Source organism: Bufo gargarizans, chromosome 1, assembly GCF_014858855.1.
Source record: "Bufo gargarizans isolate SCDJY-AF-19 chromosome 1, ASM1485885v1, whole genome shotgun sequence".
NCBI classification, from domain to species: Eukaryota; Metazoa; Chordata; class Amphibia; order Anura; family Bufonidae; genus Bufo; species Bufo gargarizans.
In genome coordinates, this window is record NC_058080.1 from 659,852,206 (window position 1) to 659,870,597 (window position 18,392).

At 43.2% G+C, this 18,392-nt stretch overlaps 1 protein-coding gene across 2 annotated transcripts; it reads right to left on the minus strand.

Moving 5' to 3' along the window:
- Window positions 1-960: 960 nt before the first annotated feature.
- On the minus strand, window positions 961-18,350 carry ANKRA2 (ankyrin repeat family A member 2). 2 transcript variants are annotated; one of them, XM_044276052.1, is made up of 9 exons: window positions 18,200-18,350; window positions 14,731-15,084; window positions 13,112-13,270; window positions 9,727-9,792; window positions 9,408-9,505; window positions 9,206-9,331; window positions 9,022-9,088; window positions 3,419-3,499; window positions 961-2,001 (listed from the first exon to the last, which is right to left on the minus strand). In XM_044276052.1, the coding sequence occupies exons 2-9, from the start codon at window positions 15,014-15,016 to the stop codon at window positions 1,946-1,948; spliced, it is 939 nt and encodes a 312-aa protein (XP_044131987.1). In that variant the 5' UTR covers window positions 15,017-15,084; window positions 18,200-18,350; the 3' UTR covers window positions 961-1,945. The 2 variants fall into 2 exon arrangements, with proteins under 2 accessions (XP_044131987.1, XP_044131988.1); XM_044276053.1 differs by lacking the exon at window positions 18,200-18,350 and adding an exon at window positions 18,061-18,188.
- Window positions 18,351-18,392: the final 42 nt, after the last annotated feature.

Sequence of the window (18,392 nt, forward strand, 5' to 3'; positions counted from 1 at the left end):
ATACTGGCTATCCTCTTTATAATTTTTTTTTTTTTTTAAACCCCTAGAGGACCAATTGCCAATGCCATTTTAAGTGGCCGTCTGAGAGAGGCTTTATGTGTGTTGTACACACCATATACTACTGCCAAGCAGTCATATATAAATCAGAAGCCACGCGGACATACACTGAGCGGCACATGAAAACAAGGCCGGAGAGAACACAAGACATTTCCATATTACACAAACTATACGACGTATCTAAGCTATCTTACTAAAACACTTCACAGTGGGAAGGATCCGCAAACAACACACCAGTTTGTCCTCTATCCGGTAATGAACGTTCGTCTATCTACCACATACAAAATATGAAGACTATTAAAAGTGCATCTTTCTAAAATACATAAATACATAATTTAACACTGTGCAAAATTAAAATAAATAATGCATCATTTCCTTACAGTAACCTATGAAATGTCTCGTTCGTGATTGTAAGGAATCGGACCAAGTGACTCACGCTACTTGTAAAAGGTTCTAAAACGTACAGAATATTTGACATATTGCTAAATTATGGTCAGCATTCACACAAGAATTTAAAGAGGACCTTTCATGGGTCCAGACATTATCAAATAAGTAGGGGTTTGTGTAGGGCATAATTCATGGATGTAAGATCACTTACTAGCTTATCTGTGCAGCGCTCTGTTCCCCCGCTGTGCCCCCTTTTACTTTTCCCGCCTGGTATGTAAATGAATATCATTGGTACAGGGAGGAGGAGACTGCCCTGTTTTTAAATGGACGCTCTTTGCTGTGATTGGACCATGCTACAGCCAGGGAGAAGGAGACACCCATTGCGAAACGGGGCAGTCTCCTCCTCCTTGTACCGATGATATTCATTTACATACCAGGCGGGGAAAGTAAAAGGGGGCACAGCGGGGGAACGGAGCGCCGGCACATATAAGCTAGTAAGGGATCTTACATCCATGCACAAACCCCTACTTATTTGATAATGTCTGGACCCATGAAAGGTCCTCTTTAAGTTGTCAGATGGTATAATTTTATAATCCCTGTGGTTTACATGATTACTCGCCTCAGTGATCTCTAACCGCTCCCATTATGATGACTTATGGTCACCAGCCTTTCTCTGCTCTGTATCCTGTAACCTCTTGACACCCAGGAAATGCTGCCACAGCGAGTCATTTGCCGAGACAGATCATTGATGTGGCCACCGATTGGCTAAGTAGCCATGTTGAGAGGGACCATGAAGTACTGACTGACTAGGGACCCAGGAAGTATTGGAACATACTTGCCAGCCTATAACGCACAAGGACTGGTCTTCTTCTAAGGCCTCCAGCCAAACCAGAATATTACATTGTGGTGAGACCATTCATGGTACACGATGTGCCACTGATATCTTAACGCTCATGTTTCTTGGTCATAGACAAGGGATTTGTTGGCCAAAAGATCATTCAGTGGGCAGAGTATCATACCCACACTCAACACAACTTAACTCTCATGTTATGTCAATGATGATCGGAGGGTTAAATAGCTTCCAGGCAACTCTGGCAAACGTCTTATTAATAGGGGAACAATAAGTCTGACAGTTCCTTGCCTTTCCAACAGTGGGCACCAGGACACTTACCGCTAGCACCGTCCTGCCCCCCCCCCCCCCCAAAAAAAAGACAAATGACAGGGAGATACACACTGAAATCAACATGGACTAGGATAAACCACATGATACGATTTACATTATACAAAGCGGTCTGAGAGAATTTCTCTCTATTCATAGTCACATCCTGCGAGAAGAAGTTGTCTCTGGTAGAGCAGGAGCTGCCTCTCCTGCAATCTAGCATCAGTCGGAAACTGTAGGGTAATAACTGTTGAAAACGTTGTATAACCAATGGCGTAAGAGCAATCATAAGCCTCTGATGCATGATATAAACTGTCCACTGCTCGTCCTATAAAGTGTCCATTATTCCTTGATACTCTGAAGAAGCTGCAAAAGGTGATTCTCGATGACTTGTTGGACTGAAAAAGTAAGGACAAGCTGGTTAGTCACTGCTCCCGGCTGTAAGACAGGGTAAGATCAGTGCATTACACATATATATATATATATATATCAGAAAATGACATTTTATGTAATCAGACCTAAAGAAAACGGAGAAGAAAGTGAAAATAAATGTGATTATTCTTATCCAGGGTTCTTAAAAGAGTTTTCTGGTCTAAGGGGCCGTTCACACTGCATATTTAACAGTGGAATTTTGGAAAAGGTCATGGCATCTCTCTTGAATACAATGTCACTGACTTTTGTGGGGGTCTGACTGTTGGGATTTCCGATGATTGCTGTGCCTCTGTCCTTTCTTCTTGAGAATGCGGTTAGACCCTACAATCCTAGCCGTGCGCTATCACTTCCTGACACTGAAAGACAAGAGACCTGTCAACTCTCCTGACAGATCTGTCTTTTTTTTGTAAATACTTTGCCATACATTTTTGAGCATCTTTTCTTAGAACTTTGTGTTGTGCTCTTCCCCCTGTTATCCATCCAATAAATAGACAGATAATGTATATATCTTAAAGGGTCTCTCCAGGAGTTCAATCCTCGGGATAGGTCACCAGTAACTAATAAGTGGGGGTCTCACTTCCAACACCCCCGGCAATCAGCTGCTTGAAGAGGCCCTGGCGGCGTGGTGAGCGACATGGCCTCTTCCTAAGCCAGTGACATGAATGTGAAAACTCAGTCCCGTTTAAGTGAATGGGCCTGAGCTACAATATCAAGCAATTCCACAATGTATGCCGTTGTGCTTGGTAAGCTGTGAGAAGGCTGCAGCGCCCGGGCCTCTTCAAACAGCTGATCGCCAGGGGTGTCGGACCCCCACGAATCGCATATGAATGACCCATCCTGAGGAACGGTCATCAATATCAAACTCACGGAAAACCCTTGAAGCACCTCTTCTTAAAGGAAGCCATCCACTATGATCATCACAGGTCAGGCTACTGAAGCTCTGAAAAATAATAGTAATTGGAAAGCTGTAGGACACATGAATGAGTGTCCAGGAAATACATGGTCATGCTGAGTCCACAAAGGGAAGGGGATATCTTAAAAATGACTGTATGATGATGGTTACCGCCATTGGGCAATATCAGCAACTGCACATAATGAAGTGTTTACGGACATTCTGTTAGCAATCTATCTATAGGAATTCAACCATAAATCTATTATATAGTAAGGACATGCCCTCAAATGATATTCCCAGCATGGCTTTCTATTGACTTAGTGACGTTACAGCGTTTTCGCAATATTGACAGGTTAACCAGATACTGACAGTAGGAGCATGATGCCGAGCCTGCTGTTTATGTAGTAGGACATACAATCACTTCTGTGTACACAAGCTGAATAGACTTGGATCTAGACCCAGAGGGTTGTTTGCTGTAATACATAACTTACCGCTCCTGTGTCCCAGAGCTACAGACAGGTCCATGGAGTTATATCCAGAGTCTGTCTCAATGGTCGGATCTGCCCCATTCTCTGCCAGGAAGAATAAATGATCGTTAAAAGGATGTTCGTGCTATATAAAGTTATCCCCTGTCCACAGGTTAGAGGACAACTATTAGATTGGTGGGGACCCCAACAACAGGGGCCCCATACCCTGTGGACCCCCCCAAATGAACCGAGCGGCCTTGGAGCATGCGTGCAGTCACTCCATTCATTTCTATTGGAGTTTCTGAGATACCCGAGTACAGCGGCAGGACCCCTAACAACCTAATAGCTATCCCTTATTCACAGGATGGGGATAACTTTATAGAACCAGAATACCCCTTTAAACAAAATTCAATAATACTCTCTAAAAGTTTCCCAAAATGTTTCCCCATTTTTTCACATAAATTACCTATATTTAATTTGTTCTGACTAAAAGAGGTTGTGCAGGGGTTTTATACTGATGACAGGTGATCAATATCTGATCAGTGGGGGTCGGACAACCCTGCTGATCAGCTGTTTGTAGCACTGCTTCCTCTTCATTACACTGCCCGTCGTCTCGGAAGTGCAGTGTAATACAAGCACAAGCTCCATTCACTACACTGCTGCTGCAAGGGAGACGATGTGCAGTATAATGCTGATTTTTGGCTCTATACACCACCACAATGGATTTGGAATGAAACAAACAAGATGTGCTTTACCTGCAGACTGTCAGCTTTAATTTGAGGGTATTTACATCCACATCAGGTGAACGGTGTAGGAATTACAACAGTTTGCATATGTGCCTCCCACTTGTTAAGGAACCAAAAGTAATGGGACAATTGGCTTCTCAGTTGCTCCATGGCCAGGTGTGTGCTATCCCCTCATTATCCCAATTACAATGAGCAGATAAAAGGTCCAGAGTTAATTTCCAGTGTGCTATTTGGATTTGGAATCTGTTGCTGTCAACTCTCAAGATAAGATCCAAAGAGCTGTCACTATCAGTGAAGCAAGCCATCATTAGGCTGAAAAAAAACAAAAAAAAACCATCAGAGAGATAGCAAAAACATTAGGCATGGGCAAAACAACAGTTTGGAACATTCTTAAAAAGAAGGAACGCACCGGTGAGCTCAGCAACACCAAAAGACCTGGAAGGCCACGGAAAACAACTGTGGTGGATGACCGAAGAATAAGTTCCCTGGTGAAGAAAACACCCTTCACAACAGTTGGCCAAATCAAGAACACTCTCCAGGAGGTAGGTGTATGTGTGTCAAAGTCAACAATCAAGAGAAGACTTCACCAGAGTGAATACAGAGGGTTCACCACAAGATGTAAACCATTAGTGAGCCTCAAAAATAGGAAGGCCAGATTAGTTTGCCAAACGACATCTAAAAAAGCCTTCACAGTTCTGGAACAACATCCTATGGACAGATGAGACCAAGATCAACTTGTACCAGCGTGATGGGAAGAGAAGAGTATGGAGAAGGAAAGGAACTGCTCATGATCCTAAGCATACCACTTCATCAGTGAAGCATGGTGGTGGTAGTGCCATGGCGTGGGCATGTATGGTTGCCAATGGAACTGGTTCTCTTGTATTTATTGATGATGTGACTGCTGACAAAAGCAGCAGGATGAAGTGTTCTGAAGTGTTCCGGGCAATATTATCTGCTCATATTTAGCCAAATGCTTCAGAACTCATTGGACGGCGCTTCACAGTGCAGATGGACAATGACCCAAAGCATACTGCAAAAGCAACCAAAGAGTTTTTTTAAGGGAAAGAAGTGGAATGTTATGCAATGGCCAAGTCAATCACCTGACCTGAATCCGATTGAGCATGCATTTCACTTTCTGAAGTCAAAACTGAAGGGAAAATGCCCCAAAAACAAGCAGGAACTGAGACAGTTGCAGTAGAGGCCTGGCAGAGCATCACCAGGGATGAAACCCAGCGTCTGGTGATGTCTATGCGTTCCAGACTTCAGGCTGTAATTGACTGCAAAGGATTTGCAACCAAGTATTAAAAAGTAAAAGTTTGATTTATGATTATTATTATTATGTTCTATTACTTTTGGCCCTTAACAAGTGGGAGGCACATATGCAAACGGTTGTAATTCCTACACCGTTCACCTGATTTGGATGTAAAAACCCTCAAATTAAAGCTGACAGTCTGCAGGTAAAGCACATCTTGTTTGTTTCATTTCAAATCCATTGTGGCGGTGTATAGAGCCAAAAATGTTACAATTGTGTCAATGTCCCAATATTTATGGACCTGACTGTATATGCTGTAATCTACTTGACTATTCAATTAGTTGTGTTAACCCTTTCAATGCCAGGACAATTCTCACACATTTCCGAATGTATACTGACACATTGTAAAAATGCCAACCATACATTTACAATCATGAGTGCCTTCAGGAAATGTTGCATTCATCTAAAACATTTGGTAAAATATGGCTAAAAATTCATTTTTGTACCTAAAAACCTAAGCAGAGCCTAACACACAACATGTCCAGGATGAGCAGAGTTCATACATGCTGCTTATGCCTATGTCTACATGTACACATCTTACATCTCCTCATATAATCACTAGAGATTAAAGGGGTTTGTTGAGATTTTTGAACTGATGATCGATCCTCCGGATCTGATCAGTGGGGGTCTGACACCCGGGACCCCCACTGATCAGCTGTTTGAGAAGGCACCAGCGCTCGAGGTAGCACAGCGGCGTTCTTGCAGCTTTCTCTAGGACATGTGACGTCACGTTCATCGGCCACGTGGCCTAGGTGCAGCTCAGCCCCATTGAAGTGAATGTTTAAGCAGTGCTTAGTGAGCAAAGAAACTGATTAGGTACAAAGGATAATTAAACCCTTTCACATTTTTTTTAAACATTTTGTTATGTTGTGGCTTCTGCCACTTTTCTGTGACACTTGAAATTTAGCTCAGGGGGCCTTCCATTTCTCGTATCATCTTTGAGGTGTTTTTACACCTTGATTGGAGTCCACTTGCAGTAAATTCAGGTAATTGGACATGATTTAGAAAGACACAGCCTTGTCTCTAGAAGGTCTCACAGCTGACAATGCATATCAGAGCAAAAACCAAGTCATGAGGAGGAAATAACTGCCTGTAGAGCTCAGAAACAGGATTGTGTAACTGTCTCTTTGCTGGGGTGTGGGTGGGACTTCATGGACATAGCTGAGTGTAATGATTATTTCTTATACCGATACAGTACTTTACAGACTGCTGTATTCCCTTTTTTGTATACCTTTTGTATACTATTTTGTAAATGTTTCATCAAAGTATCCGATTAAAAAAAAAAAAATGAAAAAAAAAAAAAGGAAAGAAGAAAGAGGATTGTGTAAAGGCACAGATCTGGAGACAGGGTACAAAAATGTATGCTGCACTAAAAGTTCCCAAGAGCACAGTGGTCTCAATCATTCTTAAATAGAAGTTTAGAACATCTAGGACTCTTCCTAGAGCTGGTTACCCCACCAAACTAAGTAATCGGGGGAGAAGGCCTTGGTTAGGCTACTTTCACACTAGCGGCACGGACCTCCGGCAGGCTGTTTCGTCGGGTGAACAGCCTGTCGGATCCGTCCTGCCGCTAGTGAACGTGTGCTCCTGGACTACCGCTCAGTCCTCATTGACTATAATGGGGGTGGGGCCGAGTTCTGGCAGAGGCACGGCGAAAGGGCTGCCGGAATAAATGTTGGACATGTCGTAGTTTTATTCCGGCATCCTCTCGCTGTGCGCTGCCGTGCCTCCGCCGCCCAGGATGGATCCGACAGGCTGTTCAGGTCCGTGCCGCTAGTGTGAAAGTAGCCTAAGAGAGGTGACCAAGAACCTAAAAGGTCACTTTGACTGAGCTCCAAAGATCCCGTGTTCAGATGGCAGAAACTTTCAGAAGGTCAACCATCACTGAAGCATTCCAGCAACCTAGGTTTTATGGCAGAGTGGCCAGAAAGAAGCCTCTCCTTAGTAAAAGACACATGAAATCCTGTCTGAAAAAAAAGCACCTAAAGGACTCTGATACCTTGAAAAACAAGATTCTCTGGTCTGAAGAAACCAAGATTGAACTTTATGGCCTCAGTTCTAAGCATCATGTCTGGAGAAAACCAGGCACTGGTCATCACCTCCCTATAGTGAAGCATGGTGGCAGCAACATCATGCCGCAAGGCAGTTTTTCAGCAGCTGGGACAGACACTGATCAGGGTCCAGAAAAATGGAATGGAGCAAAGTACAGGGATATTCCTAATAAAAACCTGATCCAGAGTACTCTGGCCCTCAGACTGAGCTGAAGGTTCACCTTCCAACAAGAGAATGACTAATTACACAGCCAAGACAGCACAGGAGTGGTTAAAGGACAAGTCTGTGAATGTCCTTGAGTGGCCCAGCCAGAGCCCTGACTTGAACCCATTCGAACTGATGGTCCCCATCCAACCTGACAGAGCTTTAGAGGATTTGTAGAGAAGAATGGCAGAAAATCCCCAAATCCAGGTGTGCAAACCTTGTGGCATCATACCCAAGAGGACTGGAGGCTGTAATCGCTGCCAAAGGAGCTTCAAATAAGCTGAATACTTATGTCAATGCTAAATTTTAGCTTTCCTTTTCAATAAATTAGCTAATATTTCTAACACCCTGTTTTCACTTTCTCATTATGGGGTACTGTAAAAAACAGAATGCTGGGGGGAAAAAACTTGACATTTTTTTATTTTAGCACAACATAACAAAAATGTGAAAAATGTGAAAAATGTGAAAGGGTGTGAAGACTTTCTGAATGCACTGTATGTAACTGTTCACTTTCTTACAAAAGAACCTCCCCTAAATGTGACAACTGCAGAGCACATATTGTCCTTGACCTGTAAAGAGAGTGATAACTCCAGGGCGGAGGGAGGGAGAGAGGCTCACCGTCAGTTCTCCTGCACGGCAAAGGAGCAAGACTAGGAGAAGTCCAGGCCAGGCGTGGTGATGACATTTACACTGCCGGGCCCCGTCAATGTGCAGGGGGAGCGGTGGCAGCAGGGAGAACACAGCCTCTAGGAGTAAAGGTAATGCCCCCGATGCTCGTTTTTAAATATTATAAGTTCAGCTTTCTCAGAAATAAAGCCACAGATGGGGACGGCACCAAGACTGCCAACTTCTGCTGACCTGCGCACGTGGCAGGTCAGCCTGTTTCACTACAATGATCCCGGTGACAGAAGCCCTTTAAAAAACAAGATCCTAAAATCATGTGGTTTTCACACTAGTCACGAGGCCTAAAATATGTCAGGCAATATTTGTGCGTGTTTTTGTGCCATTTTCATTGGCATTCTTTTCTGCGTCCAGGGGTTACTTTGAAGTCTACAGCAAAATACTGAAGTGACTACATAAACAGCGTTTTGGTTTTTGGCATTTTTTTTGTGTCAGTTTTTATTTTTTATTAAATGCAGCATAAGGCTCCTCTATTGTAGGACTTCAAAAATGGCAGAAGAAAAAAATTCATTTAAAAATGTTACAAAATGAACATCATGGTGTTTTTTTTGCACAAGTGTTTTTACATAAAACTAGTGCATCCTATAACATATCGGTAACCGATCATGCACCTATACGTAGATCATACCCACCTAGAAGAATTTTCACGCACTTGACATGATTGCCATGGACAGCATATAACAAGGGCGTCCCTCCATTCTGTAGAGAAGAATGTATAATGTTATAGGCTCCTCAATACAGTGCAGGTGAGGTGTGCGCATCTTTTTGTTACTTTATGCATTTTTTTTTTTTTATCATTTTCATGTTTGCTCGTACCCAGTCATACTCGTTGACATCCACTCCACACTCCACCAGCATTTTCACAATGTCCGTGTATCCTTTACTACAGGCCAGTGACAGAGCGCTTTCCCGACCTTTACCCAGGACTTGAGGATCCGCGCCCTACATAAAGGACAGATAGGTTTTTCAGTTCTGCCTTTTATGTGCAAATTATTTGAAGGCTCTTTTCATCTCTTACATTCTGAAGTAGAAATTCCACAATGGCGATCTGCCCATGAGCCGCGGCCCACATAAGTGGTGTGAAACCTTCTTCATCTGTCAGGTTGATCACGTTTTCTGACAAGAGGATCAAGAAATCTTTTTAGCCAAATGTGTCCACAAGCACAATATCCGGAATAGAAGACCGCCCAGCCCACCTCACATAACCCCAGCTCTGACCACCCCAAAACCTTCACTATAAATACTGCAATCCTTTTTACAAACTTCTATGGCCAGTCCCCCGCCTCTTACTATAGGGTTGCCTAAATGACTGGTCAGGAACGAGGGTCGCACATTACCTTGCTCAAGGCGACTTGCTAGATAGACCATCTCCCCTTGAGCAGCCAGCTGGTGGACCGACAGCGCTGTGGAAGGGGCAAAGACTCAGTTTAGACTGCAAGCAAAGCATCATTCTGGTCTAAGGCCTTCTCACGGTTATGGAAGGATGGCGCTAAGCTTTTCTGGTTTCACATGCAGTAAATTAAGTTTATTCTGCAAAACACTTTCAGTTTCACACCCTTGCCAGTTTTTTAAGATCTCTGCTCCCTGTCCCTGAGTGACAATACAGAAGAAGAAAACCCATACATCGCTAGTCTTACCCACATGAGAGGTGGCTACAACTGTATCCGGTCTGGACAATCCTCTGTGCAGGGGCGAAGCTATAGTGCAACCTGCGGCTCTCCAGCTGTTGTAAAACCAGAACTCCCACCATGCCCTGCTGGAGGTTGATAGCTGTAGGCAGTCTGGGCATGCTGGGAGTTGTAGTTTTGCAACTGCTGGAGAGACTCAGGTTGGCCATCCCGTCTATAGTGGAAGCAGGGAAGAGGCTGCTACGGGGCCCGAACTGAAAAGGAGGAGGACTGAAAGATTTTAGTGTCAGGGCCCCCTTAACAGTATTATACAATGACACTATATACAGTGGAGCAGCTGCCGGGCCTGTTCTGAGAGTGATCTTAACTAGCGGCAGGAGTAGGGGTTGCACAGGAAGAGGGGATTGCTGTGGGGCCCATTCAAAAATTTGCTCTGGGGCCCAGTCAGTTCTTGCTACGCCACTGCCTCTGAGCGATACATAGATCAGCAACTGCACAAATCTTTAGTTTTTTTTTTTGGTTACTACAATGTATAATAATATACAATGTCTTGTTCACATCTGCAGTTATCTTTTCGTTTTGATTTGTCAGAAGATCTGAAAAAAATAAAAATAAAATGGGCGCTTTAATGCATCCGTTACGCTCAGTTCGTGTCCGCGCCATCATGTATCTGGTGGAAGAAAAAGACCTGTCTGCAGGATAACAGATACATGCTGGAATGGAGTTATCCGTGTTTTTTTTCACGTCAACAGACAACGGACAGAATCAAATTGTATTCCACTTGTATCTGTCATTCCATTCATTTAATGGATCAATTTTTATTTTTTTTTGTCTTTTCAATTTTTATGTTTTTCTGAAAGATCTGTAGAATGGAAAGCTCATGTGAACGAGCCCTAAATGGTACCGTTTACGATTTGGCAGAGATTATATTTCACACTACTACTTCTATTTAAGCCTCATTCACACGTCCGTGTTTAAATCCATGAAAAGGTGGTCAGTGACACCTCCGTGAAGATGTCCATGATGTATCCGTGTTGGGTCCATGTGTCCGTTTTCCGCTGACCGTGTGTCATCCATGTTTCACTGACACTGCACAGCTGAAATTATTTTTTTCAAAGCATCTCTTCCTAATGATCCATGAAACACAAATGGCATCCGTGTTACATCTGTGGTTTTCACGGATCCATAGACTATACTGGGTGTGAAGGATCCGTGAACACGGTCAAAATAGAGCATGCTTCAGTGCTAAAAACACGGACCCACGGACCGTGGTAAAACTCTGATGTGTGAATACACACATTAAAATGAACGACGACGTGTGCTGTCCGTGGAGAACACATACAGCACACATCCGTGAAACACTGACGTGTGAATGAGGCTTTAGGCGTAAAAGGAAGGGAGAGTGATAAATGTCCCAAGTAAAGGACTACTTGCCATAGTGTTGCTTCAAACTTCAGAGATACAAGGGAAGGAGGGCTCATAATGGGTTTAAAACAGCATCTGTCAACAGGATTAACCCTATTAAACTAGGCATAAGGCATGGTAGGGTAGGGTTGATGCTGCTGAATAAAATGATCTCTCAATTATGTGTAAATTGAACATGACGGGTTTTAGTACACCTCAGCAAAAATAAGAGTTTAGGCCAGGAGAGAATATTATTTCTCAGCTTGACAATGGTGGCAAAATCAAATCATTGCTAGAAAATGGATATCTTATAAAACAAATTCAATATAAAAGGACTTAGGAGACAAGAGTGTAACATTTCATAAGCAATGGGACCCATGGACAGATAAAACTCTGAGAAAAGGGAATTGCTTCATGTTTCGTTTCATTTACATGTTTTTTATATGTTTATTTTAAATCAATAGTCCCCATATATATATATATGTATTATTTTTGTCTGCAGACAGCTGTGAGGAAGAGGGTGAAAACAAAAAAACAACGATTAAATGTATCAATTAATACATTGCCAACTGGGTTACTGTTCCCCTTGTTAATAGGATGTGTGAAGATGGCAGCCCCGATTGTGCACTGCTAGACGGTAACACAGCAAGTCATATTCAGCGTTGAGTATAATGATGAAAATGTATTCTCCTTCGCAACGCTTGCAGTTTTTTTTTAACACAATTACACACATTTCCTTTATGAAGTACAACTTCAATTCCCAAAAATGTTGGGACGCTGTGTAAAATGTAAATAATGAACTTTGAATTTTTTCATGAATTATTAGAATGTCTTAGTTTTAACATCTGATATGTGTTCTATGATCTACTGTGAATAATATATAGGTCAATGAGATTTGCAGACCATTGCATCCAGGTTTTATATACATTTCACAGTTTCCTCAGCGTCCCAACTTTTTGGGAATTGGGGTTGTATATTGCAAAAGTTACTAACATGCGTGTCCCCGCACATTTTTTTTTTTTAACGTTGATACAACAGTCACACTTTTAGGCACATTTACATAAGTTGGTGACACTGAGGGGATGGGGCCTCGACTAAGGCCGGGGGCTCGGAGTGCACAGCGTCATAGCAACCAATGACTCTGTGCACTCTGGGTGTCAGGACGAGGGCACAAGGGGGAGCAGAGACTATGACACAAGGGGGCAGAGATGATGGCACAAGGGGTGAGACACGACGGCACAAGGGGGAGTGGAGCTGAAGGCACCGGGGTGGGGGAGAGCTGAAGGCACTGGGGTAACGGAGCTGATGCACGGGGGGGGGGGGGGGGAACTGATCGCACGGGGGGAATGAAGGGTGTTGGGGACTGATGGCAGGGGGTCTATTGAGTTTTTATAAAGGAAAACAGTCTATTAATTCATTTTTTCTTATTAGATTACTCGATTAATTGTAAAAATAGGAGTAGATTACTAAAATAATCGTTAGCTGCAGCCCTAATTGCTTCCTACATCTTCCAACACCTTTCGTTATATCATTAATACGACTAAAGAAAAAGATGAATTATCTTCACTTATAATATTGCAGAAGACTTTTAAATGAACAATGACATCCATCTATGTCCTAAAAAAAGAAGGTTTATAACATAGGGATAACATAGCAGATAATACCACAAGGTGGACAAGCAGGTACTTACAGTTAACCAGCAGGGGTGTAGTTGACACCTCGTTGCCTCTGTGCTTGTTTGTCAGTGTGGTGGACTGCTTGATTGGTGAAAAATGTTTGGTTGTCGAGGGGGTGTACACATGTCTGACTTGTATCCCGGGGGACGGGGAGGTGTGTATGTTGCATTCAGCTAGAAAGAAAAAAAAAAGCATCATTAAGAAAAACTGTATGATGGCTAGTGATAACACTATCTGCTGATCTAGTGTCTGCTGATCCAGTACAACAACATAGCATACCATAAGGACATCTCATGTTTGCTAACTGTTTTACAGTGAATTCTGAGATCCGGGAATAAAATAGGCTCGACAAGGCTTAGGTGCATAAAAAGCTGACTAAGCTATGACACAGAGTACTTTAAGGATAGATATAAAGAAAGATGGACAGACAAAAGATAACAGATAGAATAAAGTTACCTAGGCTGTGAACAAATAAGCAATCACCCTACATGGAATCTGGTCGACACCCATGCACTAAAAAAAGAGAGAGGGCAGTAGAAAGACTAGGGTTGTTTAGGGTATCAAAATTTCGATACCCAATCGATACTTTTGTACCGGTTTCGATACGATACCGAGATTTCCATTTTTTCGATACTGGGCTGTGCTGCTGCGCAGTCTAGTATCACAGAGCTTGGAGCGCGCTGACAAGTTCCCTCAGCAGCACATGGGGGAAGGAAGCAGTCTCTCCCTCACCCCTGTGCCGCCACTGTCAATGAGGAGAGATGGGAGGAGGAGAGGCGGGCACACTGAGCCACCAATGAAAGTTAACTTTTAATACAAATACAGGAGGCGGCAGAATCACATAGCTGGCACCCTGCCTCTATAACAGGGCGCTGCGATCAGCCGCTGTTAAACATCACATATCGCCACGTCTGAAAAGTCCAAACTATTAAAATATTTTAAAAAATCTATGCTGTGAACAGGCATTTAGGCATTTTTTTGTCGCCTTGACCCCCCAAAAAATAGGACCGGACTATTCGATTATAAGCTGGACGTTCCATAAAATGCGGAATGCACGCTGCTTTTTTTGGTGTTTTATTTTTTTTCGCGTGGTATCAAGTATCGCAATACCTTTTTATGGTATCAAAACCAAATCTAAATTTTGGTATCTAAACAACCCTAAGCAAGACACACCTTAGGGCACAAGACCGTAGCTCCGCTGTGCCCGTATTGCGGACCACAAACAGCGAATCTGCAATATATGGGCACTGGCCGTGTGTTCACCGCATCATGGATGCGGACTTATTCACTTTTTGCGCAGTGTGGACGGCTCACGCACCAATGCACGGAACGGTTACACAAACGGGAAAGAACCATCAAATAAACCTTGCCACACACTAACCTACTTACAGTAGCAGATATGGTAGAGAGAAGGGAGAGCCAAATGACTGCAAAAGCGGACTACACAAGGTTTGTATGTAGTCTGTATTCATAGAGACATATAGGTTTACATAGGAGCTGTAGACAAAAAAGGTGCACGCTTGCTTTTCTTACTTTGACTGCTTTAGAGCCTAAAACAATGGTTACGAATATGTACATGGCTTAAGAGAAAGTATCACGTATCAAGTGTGCCACGAGACACGCGGTTACTAACCTTTAAATAGGACGGACGCGACTTCCAGGTCAGAGTTTACTTGATCTTGGATGTTTTTACTGTCTTCTTCATTCAATGATTTGACAAAGCGAGAGCAGACATTCATGTCAAACCTATTTGGCAAAATGAATTTCATTCCCATGGCTACGTTCTGGGCCGTTCCTTCTTCTGGGTTGGACTCCATCACATGTTCCACTTTGATATCAGGCATGCCGGACAGACAGAAGCTCACACATTCGTCACCCGACAGCTCGGCCGAGCCCTCCAGATTGCTCAGGGCAGACATGGTTCCTCAGCGACTCATTGACAGCCTCCGTAGTTAATTCGGCATGGTAGGATTGCACTGACCCGGATCTATCGTTAGTTCGAAAATAAAAGGAAAAGTAACTAAGCTGCGGCTACACGGACATTCTGCTCAACATCGCAAGTGCAGAGAAGTGAGGTGTACAGTCCTGTCCACTGCCGACTGTTCTCCAGTAATTTATAGGTTCTCCAAGACCAGGACCCCCTTTTCATATGGCTAGACAGGGTGCACGGGTTTAAAAAAACAAAAACAAAAAAAAACCTCCTTTCTCCCTTTTGGCACCCCCTGAACTGGCAGCAAGTAACAGAAGCGGAGGACAAGGAGGATCGGCGCTGGAACTGTAGACCCGGCGACAGGCAAGGGTACTTTCACACTTGCGTTAGAGGATTCTGGCAGGCAGTTCTGTTGCCGAAACTGTCTGCCGGAAATCCGTATGCAAACAGATAGCATTTGCCTCCGGATCCGTCTGACAAATGCATTGAAATAACTGGATTATTTTTTTTTGGTCTGCGCATTTAATACCGGATCTAGCATTAATACATTTCAATGGATCCGACATTCCGACAAGTGTTCCGCAATTTTGGCCGGAGAAAATACAGCAGACGGAACTGAAGACATCCTAAAGCATACTGAATGCATTAGGATAAAACTGAAGCGTTTTTTTTTCGGTACTGAGCCCCTGTGACGGATCTCAATACTGGAAAACTTTAACGCTAGTGTGCAAGTCATTTTTTTTAACCCGTAGGATATCAGCGCTGTACATGTACGGCGCTGGAAAGTGGGTCAGAAATCCCAGCGCCGTACATGTATGGCGGGCTGATCGGACGGAAGCAGGAGCTGAACCCACCCGATTAGCTGCAGGGGTCCAGCAGTCACTGATAGCCGGACCCTTACTGTATGCGCCAGCATCGGTGAAAACACCCATGCCGACTCATTAACCCTTGCACTGCTGCGGTACGTGTTGGGTCCCTGCACCGCTGTAACGGGGACCCGATGGCATGGAAGGCAGCTCGATGCCTTCTGTGACAGCCTGTGAGATTCAGCCCCCTGGATCTCACAGGCAAACAGGCTGTAAGTTTATTACAGTGAGTAATAAACTTACAGCCAATGCATTACAATACAGAAGTATTGTGACGCATTGTAAAGAGGATCAGACCCTCAAAAGTTGAAGTAACAGAGTGGGAGAAAAAATAAAGTGATAAAAAAAAAAAAAAAGTTTTACCCAAAAATAAAGTTTCATGTAATAAAAGTCCTTTTCCCAAAATAAAGTAAAAAAAATAAAAATTGGAAAACATAGGGAAAAAAACAAAAGTAGACATTAGGTATTGCCGCGTCAGTATCGACCGGCTCTATAAAAATATCACATGACCTAACCCACCGTCAAAAAAATAAAATAAAAACTGTGCTGCTAAAAAAAAAAAAAAAAATTTTTTTGTCACCTTACATCGCTAAAAGTGTAAGGTCCCTTTCACACGAGCGAGTTTTCCATGTGGGTGCAATGCGTGACGCGAACGCATAGCACCCACACTGAATCCTGACCCATTCATGTCTATGGGTCTGTGTACATGAGCGTTTTTTTCACGCATCAGTTCTGCGTTGCATGAAAAATGCAGCGTGTTCTATATTCTGCGTTTTTCATGCAGCCCTGACCCCACAGAAGTGGATGGGGCTTCAGAGTAACATGCACATTGCCTCCACAAGCAAGTGGGGACGCAATGCGTTTTTCACTGATGGTTTCTAAGAGGTGTGTTTTTCACGCGTGTGAAAAACACATCAAAACGCATTGCACCCGCGTGGAAAAACACTAAACAACTGAACACAATGGCAGACAAAACTGACTGAACTTGCTTGCAAAAAGTGCGAGTTTCACTGAACGCACCCGGACCTAATCCGTCATGCTAGTGTGAAATAATACCTAATACCAAGCGATCAAAAAGTCATACGCACCCCAAAATCGTAGCAATCGTTGCACCTATAATGCAAACGCTTGTATCCGTTCAGAACGGATCTGTTTGCATTACCATGATAATAACCGTTTTCAAGTGCACCATATTGTGTCAGTGAAAACTGATCCATCCCCATTGACTTACATTGTAAGTCAGGGCGGATCTGTTTGGCTCCGCAACGTCAGACGGACATCAAAACGATGCAAGCAGCGTTTTGGTGTCCGCCTCTAGAGCGGAATGGAGGCTGAACGGAGCCAAACTGATGCATTCTGAGCGGATCCTTATCCATTCAGAATGCATTGGGGCTGAACTGATCCATTTTGGGCCGCTTGTGAGAGCCCTGAAACGGATCTCACAGGCGGACCCAAAAACAGCAGCGTGAAAGTAGCCTAAACTACAGAATCAGGGAAATAAATATTGAGATTGGTTTGTGGGAAAAATTTTTTTTGATTAAAATGGAAAATCTGCCAAAAAGTGAAATTCTGAAATTTCATCTCCATTTTCCATTAATTCTTGTGGAACACCTAAAGGGTTAACAAAGTTTGTAAAATCCGTTTTGAATACCTTGAGGGGTGTCGTTTCTAAAATTGGGTTATTTTTGGGTGGTTTCTATTATGTAAGCCTCACAAAGTGACTTCAGACCTGAACTGGTCCCTAAAAAGTGGGTTTTGGAAATTTTCTGAAAAATGTCAAGATTTGCTTCTAAGCCTTCTAATGTCCCCAAAAAATAAAATGACATGATCCAAACATGAAGTAGACATATGGGGAATGTAAAGCAATTCATATTTTTGGAGCTATTACTATGTATTATAAATGTAGAGAAATTGAAATTTGCTAATTTTTCCAAAGTTTTTGTAAATTTGGTATTTTTTTTAATAAATAAAAATGAACTATTTTAACTCAGTTTTACCACTTTCATGAAGTACAATATGTGACGAGAAAACAATCTCAGAACGGCCTGGATAAGTCAACGCGTTTTAAAGTTATCACCACATAATGCGACACATGTCAGATTTGTGCAAAATGGCTTGGTCCTGAAAGGGTTAAAGGTACACCTGAAAGGTGTGAATGAAGCCTTACAGAGCTACCAGGGCGTCTTTCCCCTCCCAGGATGCAGAGCACGCTCCCCCCGAGCACACCGATCACAGGTCATCTATGAGGGACGAGTGACACAGCACTGCCAGAGCCGCAGACAAGTGCTCATGTCCCCATCACTTACCTTAGATAACTGCTATTGTTATATTATTGTCCCTCGTCACTTCCTGTCTTACGTCATCAAGAAGCGCCGGGCGGCTTCACGTCCTGCTCCCCGTGTTCCCAAACTCTTGGGGTCGCTGTACGATTACTGGTTCTGCCATCGGTCTCCCCGCTTCTGAGGAATGGCCCAATTCTAACTATTCATGTTCAGAGCA

Excerpts from the sequence above, each read along its gene's own strand:
- ANKRA2 (XM_044276052.1), bottom strand. The coding sequence starts at position 15,016 with ATGTCTGCCCTGAGCAATCTGGAGGGCTCGGCCGAGCTGTCGGGTGAC. Across the intron at positions 9,793-13,111 it reads TACACCCCTGCTGGTTAACT|CGCTGTCGGTCCACCAGCTG; the intron begins GTAAGTACCTGC and ends CCCCTTCCACAG. Across the intron at positions 2,002-3,418 it reads AGCTCTGGGACACAGGAGCG|TCCAACAAGTCATCGAGAAT; the intron begins GTAAGTTATGTA and ends TTACTTTTTCAG.